This window comes from Salmo trutta, chromosome 8 (assembly GCF_901001165.1).
Source record: "Salmo trutta chromosome 8, fSalTru1.1, whole genome shotgun sequence".
NCBI lineage: Eukaryota > Metazoa > Chordata > Actinopteri > Salmoniformes > Salmonidae > Salmo > Salmo trutta.
Genome location: NC_042964.1, coordinates 20451874 through 20470384, shown reverse-complemented (window position 1 = coordinate 20470384; position 18511 = coordinate 20451874). Strand labels below are relative to the sequence as shown.

General features: G+C 42.7%; 1 protein-coding gene across 1 annotated transcript; it reads right to left on the bottom strand.

The window, feature by feature from the left end:
• Positions 1 to 173: 173 nt before the first annotated feature.
• LOC115198431 (shootin-1) lies at positions 174 to 17716 on the bottom strand. Its single transcript, XM_029760358.1, has 17 exons — positions 17479 to 17716; positions 16190 to 16239; positions 15949 to 16009; positions 15705 to 15799; positions 15250 to 15430; positions 14828 to 14925; positions 14592 to 14673; positions 14393 to 14487; positions 12632 to 12778; positions 10897 to 11050; positions 9859 to 10000; positions 9575 to 9633; positions 2405 to 2502; positions 2269 to 2298; positions 2113 to 2166; positions 1604 to 1778; positions 174 to 1099 (listed from the first exon to the last, which is right to left on the bottom strand). The coding sequence occupies exons 1-17, from the start codon at positions 17510 to 17512 to the stop codon at positions 948 to 950; spliced, it is 1707 nt and encodes a 568-aa protein (XP_029616218.1). The 5' UTR covers positions 17513 to 17716; the 3' UTR covers positions 174 to 947.
• Positions 17717 to 18511: the final 795 nt, after the last annotated feature.

Below are 18511 nucleotides of genomic sequence, written 5' to 3'. Positions count from 1 at the left end.
AGCTCCTCAACACCTTGGCAACCCAAGTATATGAAGTGCCTAAATGGCAGCCGACACAATTCCTCTGTTGTGTGAGCTAATTAAGGCGCTAGGTCTCTAGATACACGGAGGTCCAGAGCGCAGAATGAGAGGAAAGGTAGCTTTCCACTCTTCAAATGAAACAGTAGAAATCATTTGGTGGTGGTATGTGTATTTTTTATTCACTGGTACTGCATGTGTGCTTTCCATTTACAAATGGCAACTGAGGCGTGATGTGAATAAAATATTGTATTATTTCCACTTTGAAGTATTTTTTTTACATAGCTGAAGCATAGCAGGTATTAGAGTGAAGTGACCCCTATACAAAAAGAGACAAGCATTCAGAGCATCAGGACAATAATGCACCAAGAATTCCACGATAAGAGCATCAATGCAGAACCATATTCTTCTCACTCTTTGCTTTTCTCGTTGCAACATTGAATGTGAATTGAGAGAAATTCATGGATGGGTTATTAAAAAAGGGCCACATTGCCATTCAAATATTTTTCACACCCAGCACAAGTAGAATATCCTTGTACATTTTTACTGCCACAGAAAGGTCTTTGCCATTGGCTTACTACCCTTAACCCAGTGTTTCTTGATCCTGGTCTTGGTGATCCAAATGTAATTGTTTTCCCTAGCACTGCACAGCAGTTTCAAGTCATAAACTCATCATCAAGCTTGGATTATTTCAATCAGGAGTGTACTGCTATGGCAAAAACAAAAATGTGCACCCATTTGGGTCCCCAAAACCCAAAGATTAAGGTCAAGCCTTAACCCAAGCCACTCACATTTTACTTACTATTATTATTACAAGCAAAGGTTCCACATATACATCAAATATGTGGACTGGCTGGGGGTACTCAAGGAGAGGTTTGGGAAACACTGTGGTACAGTATCCCAAAAATAGCCATCCGTTTTCCCAACTTTCAGATGTTCTCCTGGCAGATGATCAGTTTTGATTCTCTGATACGAGAGTTCCTCTTCTCTCTGTTTTGCTGGAGCCTCCGGAGTACAGGGGTGCTGCCACTCTCTCCTGCCCAGGGAAGTGCTCCTGCTGCTGGACCGCCCGGCTGGGGGCCTGGGGGAAAGACATATGGTATATAAGCAATTTTTTATATTTGAATTTTTTTTTAAATATTGTAGATAAGTGAAAAACATCACTACGGCTGCGTCTAGAAAGGCAGCCCAATTCTGTTTTTTTCCCCACTAATTGGTCTTTTGATCGATCACATCTTTTAACATCAGATCTTTTTCAGATTTGATCTGATTGATCAAATGACCAAGTAGTGAAAATAAAAATCTGAATTGGACTGCTTGTCTAAATGTAGCCTGGGTAGGCTAATGATATGTCCTCCTGGTCCCTTGTTTGTTATCATCTGCATCAATCTTTCTCTTTAACCAACTTTGACCTAAAACCATTTCAAGCCACCCAAGACCAGGCCAGTCCATCTTTTAATGTAGTACCGTCAATTTAGTGCCCGTGGACAAAACAATAACCAGAAAGGACACTGCAACCCTTAAAAAGCCAAACTGATTGACTGTCCCCGAATCCCTAAAACAAAGGATGGAGATGCTACTGCACCTTGTATTTTGGTAGGGGTTATGGCAATGGAGGGGGCGGAGCTGGGGGTGTCCTGTCCATCCGCCATGGCCCGTCTCCTTCTCTGTAGCACCATCTGTAGCTCTGCCTCCCCCACGTTTCGGCTCAACCTATTCCGTGACCATGCCCTCCTGTGGCCTTGGTGCTTCATGGTGTCCTAGCAGAGGTAGTACAGTCGACAATCAGGATAGGTGAGGAGGAGGTTAAACCAATCAGGTCAAAGAAAAGAAGAATTCAAAAGTACAGTAAACCAATCAGGGTACATTATTAATCCCGTCGACCTATTAGACTCACTTCTCTTGTAGAATTGCAAATGCCAACATTTTTTACATTTTTTGTTGTTGTTGACGTTCTTATTTAACCTTTATTTAACTAGGCAAGTCAGTTAAGAACACATTCTTATTTACAATGCACCGGCCAAGCACGAACGACACTGGGCCAATTGTGCGCCGCCCTATGGGACTCCCAATTCTTTTCTGATCCCATCTTACCAGCATTCCTTTCAGCTCCAGCACGGCTGACTTTCTCTTCTCAATCCTCTGGTCCTGTGATTAAAAGATTCATAAATTAAAAGCATTTTAATATTAACTAAATCAACAGTCTTTTATAACAATTATTATAATAAGAAAGGTATCAAAAGTGCTCACCCTCCAGGCACGGTCATCTTCTGATCCGACCTGAAATAGGAGACAAAATGTCAGATGTCTCACCACTGTAATTGTAGATTGATTGACTGATTGGTTGATTAATTGATTGATTTATACATGCACTATCTAGCCCTACCTGTGGTCTCTGAGTGGGTCTCAGGACAATGCCTTTCTTTATCCTCTCCATCATCGCATCCACCGCTCGGGACTTCATGTCCAAAGTAGGATCTGGCTCTGATGGAGAAAGGGACACAACACAATAAATATGCTACTTGAGCTGTGCTGTGTTGAACAATAGAACTGCTGATATCAGAACCAGGGTCTTAATTTACCTCCTAAACATGCCTTCAATATCAAATCAAAATCGAATCAAATTTATTGGTCACATGTGCCGAATACAACAGGTGTAGACTTTACAGTGAATTGCTTACTTACGAGCCCATTTACAGCAGTGCAGGGTTAAAAAGTAAGACAAATATTTGCTAAATAAAAAAGGAAATGGTAACACAATAAAAACAATAACGATGCTATATACAAGTAGTACCAGTACTGAGTCAATATGCAGGGGTACGAGGTAGTTGAGGTAATTGAGGTAATACAGTATGTACATGTGGGTAGGGGTAAAAGTGACTTGGCAATCAGGATATATTATAAACAGAGTAGCAGCAGAGTATGTGAAGTGTGAAAGTTTTTCTATATGTGAGTGTGTGTGTGTGGCGTCAATATGCATGTGTGTGTGTTCTGTGTGTTTGAGCATATGTAGTGTGTGTGTGTTGGAGTGTCAGTGTAGTATGTGTGAGTGGGTGCGTAGAGCCAGTGCAAGAGTCAGTGCAAAACAACTAAGATAAAGAAATATCTGTGGCGCAGCGGTCTACTGCACTGCATCGCAGTGTTGTGGTGTCACAACAGCCTTGGGTTCGATCCCAGGTTGTGTCACAACTGACCGTGACCGGGAGTCCCATAGGGTGGGGCATAATTGGCCCACCGTCGTCCGAGCTAGGGGAGGGTTTGGCCGGGGGGGGCTTTACTTCTCTTGGCTCATCGCGCTCTAGCAACTCCTTGTGCCGGGCCGGGTGCCTGCAGGCTGACTGCGGTTGTCAGTTGAACTGTGTTTCCTCCGACACATTGGTGCAGCTGGCTTCCGGGTTAAATGAGCGGGTGTTAAGAAGCGCGGCTTGGCGGGTCACGTTTCGGAGGACGCATGACTCAAGCTTCGCCTCTCCCAAGCCCGTTTTTGGAGTTGTAGCGATGAGACAAGATTGTAATCATGAAATTCGGGAGAAAAAGGGGGTAAAAATTCAAAAAATAAAAAAATAATAGAGGTGGTCAATGTAAATTGTACGGGTAGCCATTTGATTAACTGTTCAGCATTCTTATGGCTTGGGGGTAGAATCTGTTCTGGTGCCTTTTGGTCACAGACTTGGCACTCCGGTACCACTTGCCGTGTGGTGGCAGAGAGAACACTCTATGACATTGGTGGCTGGAGTTTTTTTACCATCCTCTGGTATAGAGGTCCTGGAAGGCAGAGAGTTCGGCCCCAGAGATATACTGGGCCGACGCACTACCCTCTGTAGCGCCTTGCAGTCAGATGCCGAGCAGTTGCCATACCAAGCAGTAATGCAACCAGGCAAGATGCTCTCAGTGTTGCAGCTGAATAACTTTTTGAGGATCTGAGAGCCCATGACACATTTTCAGCCTCCTGAGGAAGAAGAGGCGTTGTTGTGCCTTCTTCACAAATGTGTTGGTGTGTTTGGTCCATGATACAGTTGAAGTCGGAAGTTTACATACACTTAGGTTGGAGTCATTAAAACTCGCTTTTCAACCACTCCACAAATTTCTTGTTAACAAACTATAGTTTTGGCAAGTCGGTTAAGACATCTACTTTGTGCATGACACAAGTAATTTTTCCAACAATTGTTTACAGACAGATTATTTCACTTATAATTCACTGTATCACAATTCCAGTGGGTCAGAAGTTTACATACACTGAGCAGCAGAGTAAACAGCTTGGAAAATTCCAGAAAATGATGTCATGGCTTTAGAAGCTTCTGATAGGCTAACTGACATCATTTGAGTCAATTGGAGGTGTACCTGTGGATGTATTTCAGGGCCTACCTTCAAACTCAGTGCCTCTTTGCTTGACATCATGGGAAAATCAAAAGAAATCAGCCAAGACCTCAGAAACAAATTGTAGACCTCCACAAGTCTAGTTCATCCTTGGGAGCAATTTCCAAACGCCTGAAGGTACCACGTTCATCTGTACAAACAATAGTACGCAAGTACAAACACCATGGGACCATGCAGCTGGCATACCGCTAAGGAAGGAGACAGGTTCTGTCTCCTAGAGATAAATGTACTTTGGTGCAAAAAGTGCAAATCAATCCCAGAACAACAGCAAAAAACCTTGTGAAGATGCTGGAGGAAACAGGTACAAAAGTATCTATATCCACAGTAAAACGAGTCCAATATTTACATAACCTGAAAGACCGCTCAGCAAGGAAGAAGCCACTGCTCCAAAACTGCCATAGAAAAGCCAGACTACGGTTTGTAACTGCACATGGGGACAAAGATCGTACTTTTTGGAGAAATGACCTCTGGTCTAATGAAACAAAAATAGAACTCTTTGGCCATAATGACCATCGTTATGTTTGGAGGAAAAAGGGGGACGCTTGCAAGCCGAAGACACCATCCCAACCGTGAAGCACAATGGCTTAAGGACAAGAATGTCAAGGTATTGGAGTGGCCATCACAAAGCCCTGACCTCAATCCTATAGAACATTTGTGGGCAGAATTGAAAAAGCGTGTGCGAGCAAGGAGGCCTGCGAACCTGACTCAGTTACACCAGCTCTGTCAGGAGGAATGGGCCAAAATTCACCCAACTTATTGTGGGAAGCTTGTGGAAGGCTACCCGAAATGTTTGACCCAAGTTAAACAATTTAAAGGCAACGCTACCAAATACTAATTGAGTGTATGTACTGTAAACTTCTGACCCACTGGGAATGTGATGAAAGAAACTTGAAGCTCTCGACCCACTCTACAGCCCCATCGATGTGAATGGGGGCGTGTTCGGCCCTCCGTTTCCTGTAGTCCACGATAAACTCCTTTGTCTTGCCCACATTGACGGAGGGGTTGTTGGTAGTATTGGTAAGTATGGATACATTCAGGGCGTCTAGCAGCTAGAACACAATGGTGCTTTTTGATAGTAAATTTACAGGCATATATTATGGTAAGTATAAGTTAAACTTGTATCTCATTATGGTAAGGTGTGAAATAAGTATAGCTAGTTGTAATTGTAATGGCTCAGCAGATTATAAAAAAAGACGACCAGTCTTTACCTGGCTTAAAAGAAAGGAATATAATATCTATTGTTTACAGGAAACTCACTCTACAATTACAGATTAGGTTGTATGGAAAAAAGACTGGGAGGGAGATTTATATTTCTGTCATGGGAAAAGAAACTCAAAAGTGGTGATGATATTAATTAATAACAATTTTGATCCGAATGTGCAAACTGTCAAAACAGATCCGAAAGGAAGGTGGATCATTTTAAATATGCTATTGGACGATAAATATATTTGTCTAATTCATGTCTATGGTCTAAATACTGTGCATTCAGAAAGTATTCAGACAGCTTCCTTTTTTCCACACTTAGTTACGTTACAGCCTTATTTTAAAATTAAATATAACATTTTCCTCATCAATCTACACACAATACCCCATAATGACAAAGAAAAAAACTGAAATACCTTATTTACATAAGCATTTAGACCCTTTGCTATGAGACTCGAAATTGAGCTCAGGTGCATCCTGTTTCCATTGATCATCCGTGAGATGTTTCTACAACTTGATTGGAGTCCACCTGTGGTAAAATCAATTGATTGGGCATGATTTGGAAAGGCACACACCTGTTTAAATAAGGTCCCACAGTTGACAGTGCATCTCAGAGCAAAAACCAAGCCATTAGGTCGAAGGAATTGCCCATAGAGCTCTGAGACAGGATTGTGTCGAGGCACAGATCTGAGGAAGGGCACCAAAACACTTCTGCAGCATTGAAGGTCCCCAAGAACACAGTGCCTCCATCATTCTCTAATGGAAGAAATTTGGAACCACCAAGACTCTTCCTAGAGCTGGCCGCCCGGCCAAACTGAAAAATCGGCGGAGAAGGGCCTTTGTCAGGGAGGTGACCAAGAACCCGATGGTCACTCTGACAGAGCTCCAGAGTTCCTCTGTGGAAATGGGAGAACCTTCCGTGTGGAGGAAACCTGGCACCATCCCTAAAGTGAAGCATGGTGGTGGCAGCATCATGCTGTGGGGATGTTTTTCAGCGGCAGGGACTGGGAGACTAGTCAGGATTGAGGCAAAGATGACCAGAGCCAAGTACAGAGAGATCCTTAATGAAAACCTGCTCCAGAGAGCTCAGGACCTCAGACTGGGGCGAATGTTCACCTTCCAACAGGACAATGACTCTAAGCACACAACCAAGACAACGCAGGAGTGGATTCGGGACAAGTCTCTAAATGTCCTTGAGTGGCCCAGCCAGGGCTCAGACTTGAACCCAATCAAACATCTTTGGAGAGACCTGAAAATAGCTGTGCAGCGACGCTCCCCATCCAACCTGACAGAGCTTGAGGATCTACAGAGAGGAATTGAGATTACAACCTCTCACTTTCAGTTAATTGAAAATGGAACCTTTTTCAAAAAATCGCCCTTTCTAAAACAAATCATACAAAGCTGGTTACAATTCCAGTTTCATCCTCCAGAAAATACAGAACAAATATTACAACAAATAATATGGTTAAATTCAAATATAATAATTTATAAAACAATAAAACATTATTTATGAGGAAAAATAAAAAAGGAAATATCTTTGTTAATGATATAATGAATAGGAAAGGTAGAGTTATGTCACATGTGCAGTTAACAAACATATATGAAAATGTTTGCTCTATCCAAAACTACAACCAACTGATTGCACCATTATCGCAAAAATGGAGGAGGCAAGTGGACGGGGGAGAAGGTAGGGAACTTGTTTGTCTGCCCTTTATTAAAGACCAAAATTGGCCCCAATTATTTTTATATATCTAAAAATATATATGTCAGTTTTACTTGCGGACCAAAATGTTGAATGCAGTGCCATAGAGGTTGCAAAATAGTTGGGAAGAGATTTTCAACCGTGCACATGGTTTATGAACTGATACGCAAAACAACGCTTGATTGAAAATGTAGTTTTTCAACTTAATTGATTATACAAAATTCTTGCCACAAAAAGAATGTTATGGGGCATACAACCAACTTAGCTCTGCAAATTTTGCTATGAAGAGACAGAATCATTAGATATCTGGTCACAGGTTCAGGAATGGCTGAAAAATCGAATCATTTATCTAAAATTAGAATTGATGTGAAACAGAAAAATATGGAAATCTAAAGACGGCGGTTTACGGAGATAGGTGGGATGGACTGTGAGTAGCTGAGTGGTACGTTTAAAAGTTCATGTTCTATAATAGTTAGGACTGAAAAAACAATGTATAATGAATAAGTAATATCTATCTAGATGCAATGTACAGTATATAGAAATATCAAATTACTTTATTCTTGCTATGTAATGTCATGAATGTCCTGTGAAGATCAGAATGGGTCAGATCAGACTGACGAGATTGTGACAGTAACCAGGCCTCTCTCTCTCCCACAGAGGGGAAAGGGGGAGCTGCTGGATCGTCGACCGTTCACACTCGGTCGTAAATTACAAGAGAGGGAGATTCTTTAGTATCAACCAAAGGAATGTCTTTGTTCACAGACAGTTTTGCCTGCCCAAAACTCTAACATCCAAAAAGTGATAATGGAACAATATTTCTAACATAACAATGTGGGAAGTGGTCAGTGGGGAACTATGGAAAACGAATGTCATATTGTTTTTCATTTTGTAATGTTATTACATTTTCATCCAATATGTTGTGAACACAATATGAAAGTGATGAAGGTATTTGTGTTAAGATAGGAATGTGATTTTAGTTTTCTAATGAGATAATCGTTTTTTGATATCCTTTGCACATTAAGTAGCCACACCCCGAGTGAGGTCAGTGAGCTTGACAGAATGACTGAACGCACCTTTTTACTAAGAGTGCATAAAGGTTTGAAAGAAGAATCAATCCTTAGACCAGGAAACATGAGGCGGAGAGATACACGTTTGGAATGGTTGACTCTTTGAACCTCAACACGAGGTGAAGAAATGAACTCACCTTCCTTTGGACCAGAGAGACGAAGAGTTGCAGCTCATGTCCATCGTGGTCCGAATCCTGAATACCCACACGAGGAGGAAGGGTCGAGAAGCTCACCTCAGACAATCACTGGACCAGCTGATTAGCTGTCTTAAGGCAGATATTGAGAAAAGCTCATCTAAGTGAGACTATCCTACTACGTTCATCACCAATTGGAACCGTCGACATGGCTGGTTATCATCCAGAGTGAACAACAGTACAAAATGGGAAAGGGGAGGGGAGATCCCTTTTGGACAATCAGAGCCATACAGTTGGAAGGCCAACAAATTTCAGAGAAGGTTTGGTTCCGACTGAGATAAACGACGAACAAAGGCATTTCACACGTAAATACATTCATGATTTCTTATTCCAAACGGGCGGTGGTTCGTGTGCAAGATATATGATTAATGTGAAGACAGTCCTTGAATGTATCCACAATAAGTGTCCTTTTTTTCTCTCTCCCCCCCTCTAATCTATGTTGTAACAAGCTGTCATATCTTGTCAGTCCACTAGGGACCTTTGTCTCATGTAAGTGTGTGTGTGTATCCTGTGTTATTATTTAGTTAGCTAGTAAATAAATGATTAAACCAATTTGTGTACTTCTGAATAATGCGCAAGGCTGGGTTTTTTGCAGATCCAAGAAGGTTAGGATCTTTCAGAATGAGTATTTGGTAAGAGGTAATGATTAATAAGATGACTGTTTATTAACGTTATAGGTAAAGATCTTATAGAGTTTAATTTGGGAGATGGTAACTCTCTAAACAACTTCTTCCGTGGTGCCCCAAATCTTAATTAGTTAATTGATACATGATTAATTTAATGGGGTAACAATTAAACATTGTTATTTATTTAATCCACTAACTGTCATGTCAGATTAATGAAAGTAAAGTCACGACAGTAACTACTGCAACAACAAAAAACAAGTGCCATGGATGTAAAATGCGTGTAGAATGTACACGTAACAACAAAAGAAAAAGCTATAATAACAAAGTTTATTTTTGTCCTCTGAAGAGGGTGGAAATGCGTAATCATAACATGGTAAGAACACTCACTATTCTTATCAATGTTGTTGGCTGACTCCTTCCTCTTGTTGCGCAGGATGACTAAGGGACTGAAGAGAGGAAGAAGAGAAAGTGTTGCAGAAGTCATTTGTTTAATCAAATTAAGCAAATTATTTTATCAAATGTACCTATGGGTACTACCATCACCTTGCTATGTAACAAAGGTCTACAAGTTTTCATTTTCAATATAAGTACAAGTTGTTTGAAATAGGATACCTCTACCAGCTAATATAGTGGTTATGTATTTATAGCATATAGATATATAAAATACCTACTCAACAGCAGTACTGGAGGGAGGTGGGGGCAGGGGTGGTGGAGGAGGAGGGGGTAGTGGAGGAGGAAGTGCAGGGGTTGAGTTGTCCTTCTCTGAAACCAGGTCTTTCTCTGCGTCTTTCAGCCTGTCCTCGAGCTGTTTCACTAAAACGAAGAGAAAGTACCACCAACCACAACACTGTGTCATATTTGAATACCGTAAAATAGCATTTGTTTGAATATTGAAAATGGGGCAAAGAGAAATTAAACTCCAGACGGTTATAGTGTTGTTTTTTTGTACCATAATTTCCGGACTATTAAGCACACCCGAATATAAGCCGCACCCACTGAATTTTTAAACAATTATTATTTTGAACATAAATAAGCCGCACATGTCTATAAGCCCCAGGTGCCTACCGGTACATTGAAACAAATTAACTTTACACAGGCTTTAACGAAACACGGCTTGTAACAAAAATAAATAGGCTTTAACGAAACACGGCTTGTAACAAAAATAAATAGGCTTTAATGAAACACGGCTTGTAACAAAAAAAAAAAATTGCAGTAAACAGTAGCCTACCAAGAAAGTCATTGCTCCAGACCAAGCTCCCGTGCAGCAGCTCTATTTCCTTTTCCAACAGCCAGATCAATCGCCTTCAACTTGAAAGCTGCATCATATGCATTTCTCCGTGTCTTTGCCATGATGAAGGTGACAAAATGACTACCGTAATCAGAATGATGGGAAGTTTGAGCGCGCTCGATTTAATCTAAACAGTAAACAAAAAAGTTGTTTGACCTTAACCCGTTCGGCAATGTCATTGGTCTAATGAAAGCTTCATGCCGCCAAAAAACTGAGCACGTCACAGAATGTGTATTTTATTAGTATTTTTTTTGGAAAGCGGGAAAAATCCACATATTAGCCGCGTCATTGTTTAAGCCGCGAGGTTCAAAGCGTGGGAAAAAAGTAGCGGCTTATAGTCCGGAAATTACGGTAATTAATTATTTGAATTGTGCATCAGTGTCCTATGCTCACTGTGACCAAACTACATCTGTAAATGTACCTTCCCCCTGAAGCTGGGTGACAGTGTTCTGAGCCTCCCTGAGCTGGGTGTCCGTGGTCCTCCTCTCCTCCTCACTGCTCTCCAGTTGGCCTCTGACACATTGCAGCTCAGATAGAACACTGCTCTCTTCCAGAGCATACTGGGTCGGTTTCACCTTTGATAGTCATGTACAGTGACATGTATTAGACTTACTGACTTTTTTTGGGTTTTGTTGTAATTTTACCCCCTTTTCTCCACAATTGGTAGTTACAGTTTTGTCCCATCGCTGCAACTCCCCTACGGACTCGAGAGAGGTGAAGGTATGGTGGAAATTACAAGATTATGTTATAATGCTGTTATTGAATTAAATGGTTGTTTTATTCAACAGAATAAGCGGTTGTTAGAACACTCATCTATGTGTGTTCTACTGAGGATGGGCCTTTGGAAGATTTACAATGTCTTTGGGGATACCGCATTCCAGAGCATGAGTTAATGTTTCTATTCTATACGGTACCAGGGAGAGATGGCTCCCTGGAGTTGGTGGGCCAGACACATTTTTACAGCAGATACTGTCTGTATGATATATTATAAGTATCTTTCATACAAATCTTAACCTTGTGACCCATTCCATACATCTGTTGTGTGTCATGTAGACTGAAGGAGGATGGACTTTGCTATAAAATGCTGTGGCTCAAACCAGCTCTTTGAGTTCTTCTTTTTTACCTCCAGGGGTGATTACCAACCAGCTCCATTACTGCAGTAATTAAATAATGAAGTTTGATTGTTTTGAAGAAATCTTAAAAGTCTCTCCTTTTGATTACAATAATTCCACCACAAAGGTCAAGAGCCATGCGTCCTCTGAAACACGACCCTGCCAAGCTGCACTGCTTCTTGACACACTGCTCGATTAACCTGGAAGCCAGCCGCACCAATGTGTCAGAGGAAACACTGTCCAGCTGGCAACTGAAGTCAGCTTGCAGGCGCCTGGCCCACCATAAGGAGTCGCTAGAGCGCAATGGGACAAGGAAATTCCACCCCTAACCCAGACAATGCTGGGCCAATTGTGCGCCACCACATGGGTCTCCCAGTCACAACCGGCTGGGATCGAACCTGAGTCTGTAGTGACGCTTCAAGCACTTTGATGCAATGCCTTAGACCGCTGTGCCACTCGGGAGGCCTAGACCTATACATTTAAATGTAACCTATTCAGATGCATTACTCAGGTATTATATGCCAACAAATATACTGTAGTTTCTTTTTTTACCCCCTTTTTCTCCCCATTTTGTGATTACAATCTTGCCTCATCGCTGCAACCTCCCAACAGGCTCGGGAGAGGCAAAGGTCGAGTCATGCATCCTCCGAAACATGGCTTAACCCGGAAGCCAGCCACATCAATGTGTCAGAGGAAACACCATTCAACTGACGACTGAAGTCAGCCTGCAGGCGCAAGGAGTCGCTAGAGCGCGATGAGCCAAGTAAAGCCAAACCCGGATGACGCTGGGCCAATTGTGCGCCGCCTTATGGGACTCCCAGTCACGGCCGGTTGTGATCGAACCCCAGGCTGTAGTGACACTGCAACACTGCAATGCAGTGCCTTAAACCACTGCGTCACTCAGGAGGCCTAATATACTGAAGTTTCAAAGAGACTCAAACATTGTCTCACTCACACACACACACATACACACACTCTCACACACATACACACACACTCTCACACACACACACACACACACACACACACACAACCCCCATCTACCTGGTTTCGGTAGTAGTGTTGTATGTCCTGTAGGGTACTGCTGATGTGGGCCACCTGTTCCAGAGCCTGTTGGAGCTGGAGACTGGTTTCTGAACTCTGCTGCAGCACCATGCTCTGCCTCTGGGTCTCCTTCTGCTTCACCAACACCTGTCAGTCAGTCAATCAATCCATCAATCATGAATCAATCAATCAGTCAGTCAATGAATCAATCAATTGTCAATCATTCATTTGCTTTGGCATATTTTGTTTTGGACTGTACAAGAGTTATGACCAGCATACAGTCATCAGAGGTTTGACTAGTGTAAAGGGGCGGTATGAAGTCAAATTAAATGAATATGGAATCCCATACAAATTCTCTTCCAGCAGCATATATAAAGCTGTGGTATGAAGCTGTAAATGGTCAAATGATAGTGAAACTAGGTTTAACAAAATAGTTACAGTCAGAGACAGTGAGTTTAGGAATTGAAAGTCAGTGAGTCACTTTCACCTTTGGCTCCCATGAGGTCGAACACAGTGAAGATGTAGCGACAGCAGTCATCTGTGTGTTTGACTACACATCATCATTACAGTTAACAAAACAACCTGTCCCATATTTACTCCCAATTACCCTGGTGTAAGCACTCTAAAGTCCCTATAGCACAAGGCTACTTTCACACAGCTAGGGACCAAGTAGGGAGTGCTGTTTGACAAGGAAAAGGGCTGCTGGTGTCCACACAATATGCACACACAGACACACACACACACACACACACACACACACACACAAAAGCTTAGCTAAGTTATTTCCTATTTGAGGCCCACATCATTATTATGCAGCACGACACACGCGGAGAAAGAAGACCTATGAATGGGGAGTGTGTTTTCAAAACATGTGAAAGTAGACAAATAGAGGCTTCATACACACACGCGCACACACCATCAAACAAATAATGCTTTGCATTGCATTAAGAGTAAAGGGGGCTGAGTTGTGTGGTTGTCTCAGAACAGTAGGGGTCCTTTTCACAGGTAAGGACCCCTGCGAGGCGTCCCATTATGTGCCTGTCTGGTAAATAGCGAACAGCGTGCACAAAGGCGACAATTGCCAGCATTCAATGTAAAGTGTCAAGCTAAAGGCGTGGTTGTGTTTAAAGCTATAGTTCCCGTTCTCAAACTGCCGCCGTGATGGGTGCTCATTATAAAGCAGGGGGGGCTCTAAGAGGGGAGACTACTTTTGTTGTCCTCCTAGACGCCCGTAAAAAAAAAGAAGGAAAAGATAGCCACCTTTGTTTACAACAGGGCCAGCTGGGGAAACGTGAGTTGTGTGTGTGTATGTGTGTTTCTCGTTTACAAAGTGACCAGCCTGCCTGTGTCCCTCCCTTCTCACACCTCTTTGTATTTGTTTGGCTAATTTGTCCTCTTTAATGAATACAGAATGAATGGGTGTATCTACCCCATCCCCCTCCCCGCGCGCCCCACAATATGCCCCCCGTCTGAATGAGGAAGTGAGTGTCTGAATGAGGAAGTGAGGAAGTAGCCCTGCCCTCCCTCTGTCCAATGCTCCTCCATTCACTAGGACTGCCCCCGGGCCCTGGTTGAGGCCACTGCTCTCCTTGTCTTCCTATGGCATGCCACCTATAGGAGTGTGAGATGGGTGCACACTCGCATGCACACACACACACACACACACAGAAAACAGAAACACATACGCACAGAAAACAGAAACACATACGCATGTACACAAAACGCACAGAAATACACAAACAGAAACACAGGGTTGTATACCTGGTGAGCGAAGACCTCTGCGTGCTCTCTGAGGCCCTGTTCCAGCTCCAGTTTCTGACTGATCTCTGTGAACTCCTCTGTCACTAGCTGGGATACTATGGACCCACATACACATAAAACATTGAATGTGACTTTGGTATGTAGGTGAATAGAGCGTCTATCATGAGGAACACTGATATGCGTCTGAGTGGGGTCTCACCTCTCTTCATCTTATTCATGTTCTTGTTCTGCTTGGACAGTTTCTTCAGTATGGCCTCTTTCACCCCAATCTCTAGGGCCAACTGAGTGGAACATGTAGAAGAGTAGGAAACAATTAATACTTATAAAGTTTTACTTAGTACACGCACACACACACACACACACACACACACACACACACACACACACACACACACACACACACACACACACACACACACACACACTGCTAGCTACCTGTTCTTCGAGCTGGCTCTGCTCTCTCTTCAGTGAATCGACCTGCTCACACAACTGCATCTTCTCCCCCAGCAGCTGTTCCACTGAGGCCTGCAGCTCTGACCATTATGGAGAGAGAGAGGGTGGGTGGGGGAGAGATAGCGAGAAAGTGGGGAGAGAGAGAGGGGGAGGGGAGAGAGAGAGAGGGGGAGAGCGAAAGAGGAGGAGAAGGAAGGAGAAAGGAAAATGTGAGAGGAAGATGAGCAGGTATCTTATGTCTCTTTACGTTTTCTTGGTCGGTCGGGTAAAAGTACAAAAACAATCCTTTCAAATCTCAATTCTAATGCCTTGTATACTGATATCTCTCACTCATGTTCATAGGTTATACAGTATGTGTTCAGGATGGTAGTTGTTGTGTATGGTGGATCTCAGTGTCTCTATACCTCTGATCTGTGCCTGTTCTTGCAGCACAGCCTCCTCACCGCTGTCCCCATCAGGGTTGGGGTCGACCACCTGGTCAGACTCCAGGTCAAAGGTCATGGTGGCCATGTTTTCAGGAAGCTTAGGGAGGAGTGGCAGCAGAGCCTGGCTTCTCCTCTTCAGAACCTTGTTCTCTTTGATCACCTTTGTGTTCAAGGAGAAAGATATCTGTTAAGAGCAGGGTTCTTTATTCCACAGGGCGTGCAGGCTTTCGTTCCCGCCTAGTAGTCATTCAATTTATGAACTAATCATCGAGCCCTTAATCATTAGCTGACTCGTCTGTGTTAGTAATGGGCTGGCACAAAACTTGCACACCCAAGTGGGACACTGACTGGTTTAGTGGATGACATCACTGAGACATTCTTTGGAGTTCCAACGCTGTCGCATGATGAACTACAGTAACCATAATACACCCCACCTTGACAGCGAGGGCCTCTGCACTCTCCCTGCAGGAGCGTTCAATCTGGAACTGCATCTCTAGAACATCCATCTCCTTCAACAGCTGAGAGGATACTGTGAAGAGAGAGAGAGAGAGAGAGAGAGAGAGCGCTGCTGGATGAATAGACTCCTACAATATGTGCGCATTTATTCTCATTACGGAAGCTTCATTGGAAAGCTGAGCTCCCACCATATAATCAAGGATGTTGATTGGTGCAGCTCACCTTCCTCTATCTCAGACAGCTTCTGACTGGCCTCATCCCTCTGCTTTTCCAGAATCTCACACTACAGGACAGATCAAACAAACAGACACATGAACAGAGAAATCAGTCACATCTTACTTACTTTTTATTGCATAAGAAAGTAAATAAACAAAGTACTTGGAGTTATTAGTATAAGATCATTGGGAGGGGAGGGGGGTTCAATAGAGGAACACTAGGGCATCACAGATGCTATTGAAGATACCTGAATATCTCCTTCATCTTCAGAGGAGCAACTGCTTTCTCCACCAGAAGCTGAGAAAATTGAGAATAAGTCATTCCAGAAACAAAATGTACAGTTATTACAGCTCTGAATCATGAATAAGTGGTTAATAAATGAGGAAGACAGACATTAGAATCCAAATGAGTCAGGTTTTCACTACAGATGTAGTGTCACGCCCTGGCCATAGAGAGGTTTTTGTTCTCTATTTTGGTTAGGCCATGGTGTGACTAGGGTGAGCATTCTATGTTCCGTTTTCTATGTTTTGTGTATTTCTTTGTTTTGGCCGGGTATGGCTCTCAATCAGGGACAGCTGTCTATTGTTGTCTCTGATTGGGAGCCATACTTAGGCAGCCTGTTTTCCTTTGGGTTTTGTGGGTGGTTAATTTCTGTTTTGTGTTGCTTACCTGACAGAACTGTTTAGCTGTTGCGTTAAAATAAAGTTAAAATAAATACATGATGAGCACTCAACACGTTGCACCTTGGTCTACTCCCTGCAACAGCCGTTACATGTAGGATCTTAATTTGAGCCAGTTTGCTACAGCAGTAAAATAATTCTGCAATGTGAATTATTATGTGGATTAAAATGAATGGGCATTTTAGTATGGCTTGATACAGTTTTCATATGGGAAAATCAAGTCTGAAATTTCAAAGTGGAAATTACAAACGTCAGAAGCCTTTTTAAACCTCAAATACACTACAAGTTTAACATTTCCTGCAAAGGGTGATCAAATGAAGATGTTTTACTTCTGTAGTACTTTACAGACCCTAAAAGAGGAAGCTCCACCTTCTGTGAGAATACAGGAAGAGATTCCGGAAGTCTCACTTTGAACAGGGATCTGAACCATGCCATTTCCATAACCACCCAGGATTATAAATAATGGAAGCATTATTAACACCTTTCCTACCCAGAAGGTTAACATGCTACTTTTATGCAAAACATTGAAATGGAACATAGGCTATACAGTAGTTTATGGGACTGGCCTGCGCATTAGCAATATACAGTACCTGCAATAATGGATAGGCTTTGTCGTCATCAAGCAAAGCTTTACACAAGGCTAGGGATATCCAAAATGTTTACATAATTCACATGAAATATCAGATAGTCACTTAAGTATTTGTCTAAATAAGTCCATGCACCTTTCTCACTACCACATTCATTTACCCTCCAGTGCAGACCTATTTTCAAACAACAAAAGCTGTAAGTAAGGTATGGAATTTGGAATGGTTGATATACCAATTTAATAACACCCCTGAATCGTTGACAGTCTCACCTGCAGCGGTGCTGTTTTCCCCTTGGAACGACATGATTACCCAGCTAGCCTCCGGGTCTTTCCCCTCTGGTTCTATAGCCTGTGGTTCTATAGCCTCTGGTTCTATAGCCTCTGGTTCTATAGCCTCTGGTTCTATAGCATATGGTTCTATAGCCTCTGGTTCTATAGCCTCTGGTTCTAGCCTCTGGTTGTAGCGTCTGGTTCTCTGACTCCCTGACAACAGTCTCCTTGTTCTGTTCTGACTCAAGATCTTACTCCGCCTTTGACCAGCACAAACACACACACCCCAGTTCCCACAAACCCCAGTGTGTAGAAAAGAGAACCGAAAGTCTTGCCTTGAAGTGATACAAGATGGGGAGTTGTTCACACATACTCATACCAGTAGTGAAAAAACTACAATTGTGCATATTTCAGTAATTTAGCACAGGGTTTCCCAAACTCCCTCCTGGGTCCCCCCTCCTGGGTCCCCCCTCCTGGGTGTGAGTTTTAGTTTTTTGCCCTAGCGCTACACAGCTGATTCAAATAACCAACTCATCATCAAGCTTTGTTTATTTGAATCAGCTGTGTAGTATTAGGGCAAAAACCAGACCTAGAAACCCTAATTTAGCAGACTCTCTTATCCAAAGCGATTTAAAGTGGTGAGTGCATCCATTTTTTTCCCCCTCTTCTGGTTCCCCATGAGGGTCAAAACCCACAACCTTGGTATTGTGAGGACCATGGTCTACCAACTGAGCCACACAGGTCCACGTTTTAAGGTTAGGACAACTACACTGGATTCTTCCATCCTAACATTGTCATCAGTGACATCTCTGCATGTCCTTAAAAGATCACCTTCTTCCACTAAACACCTGAAGTATCCCCAGCCTCAGTAAGAAATTGTTTCCTCCAGTTGACATCTCTAACGGGGACACTGTCTTTGTAAATCTACAGTAAAATCAAAGTGTGTCTGTCAGGAGAAACCATGCCTGGTATCTTCATATTACAGTAGAGCAACATATTGTGTACGAACCAAATGGCAACTTATTCCCTACAT

What these genes read in the sequence shown, in the direction of transcription:
- LOC115198431 (XM_029760358.1), bottom strand. Translation starts at nt 17,512, where the DNA reads ATGTCGTTCCAAGGGGAAAACAGCACCGCTGCAG. An exon ending in CATGAATAAGATGAAGAGAG is followed by an intron (nt 14,488 to 14,591) that starts GTGAGACCCCAC and finishes GTGGGTCCATAG; the next exon opens with TATCCCAGCTAGTGACAGAG. An exon ending in AACACTACTACCGAAACCAG is followed by an intron (nt 11,051 to 12,631) that starts GTAGATGGGGGT and finishes TGACTATCAAAG; the next exon opens with GTGAAACCGACCCAGTATGC.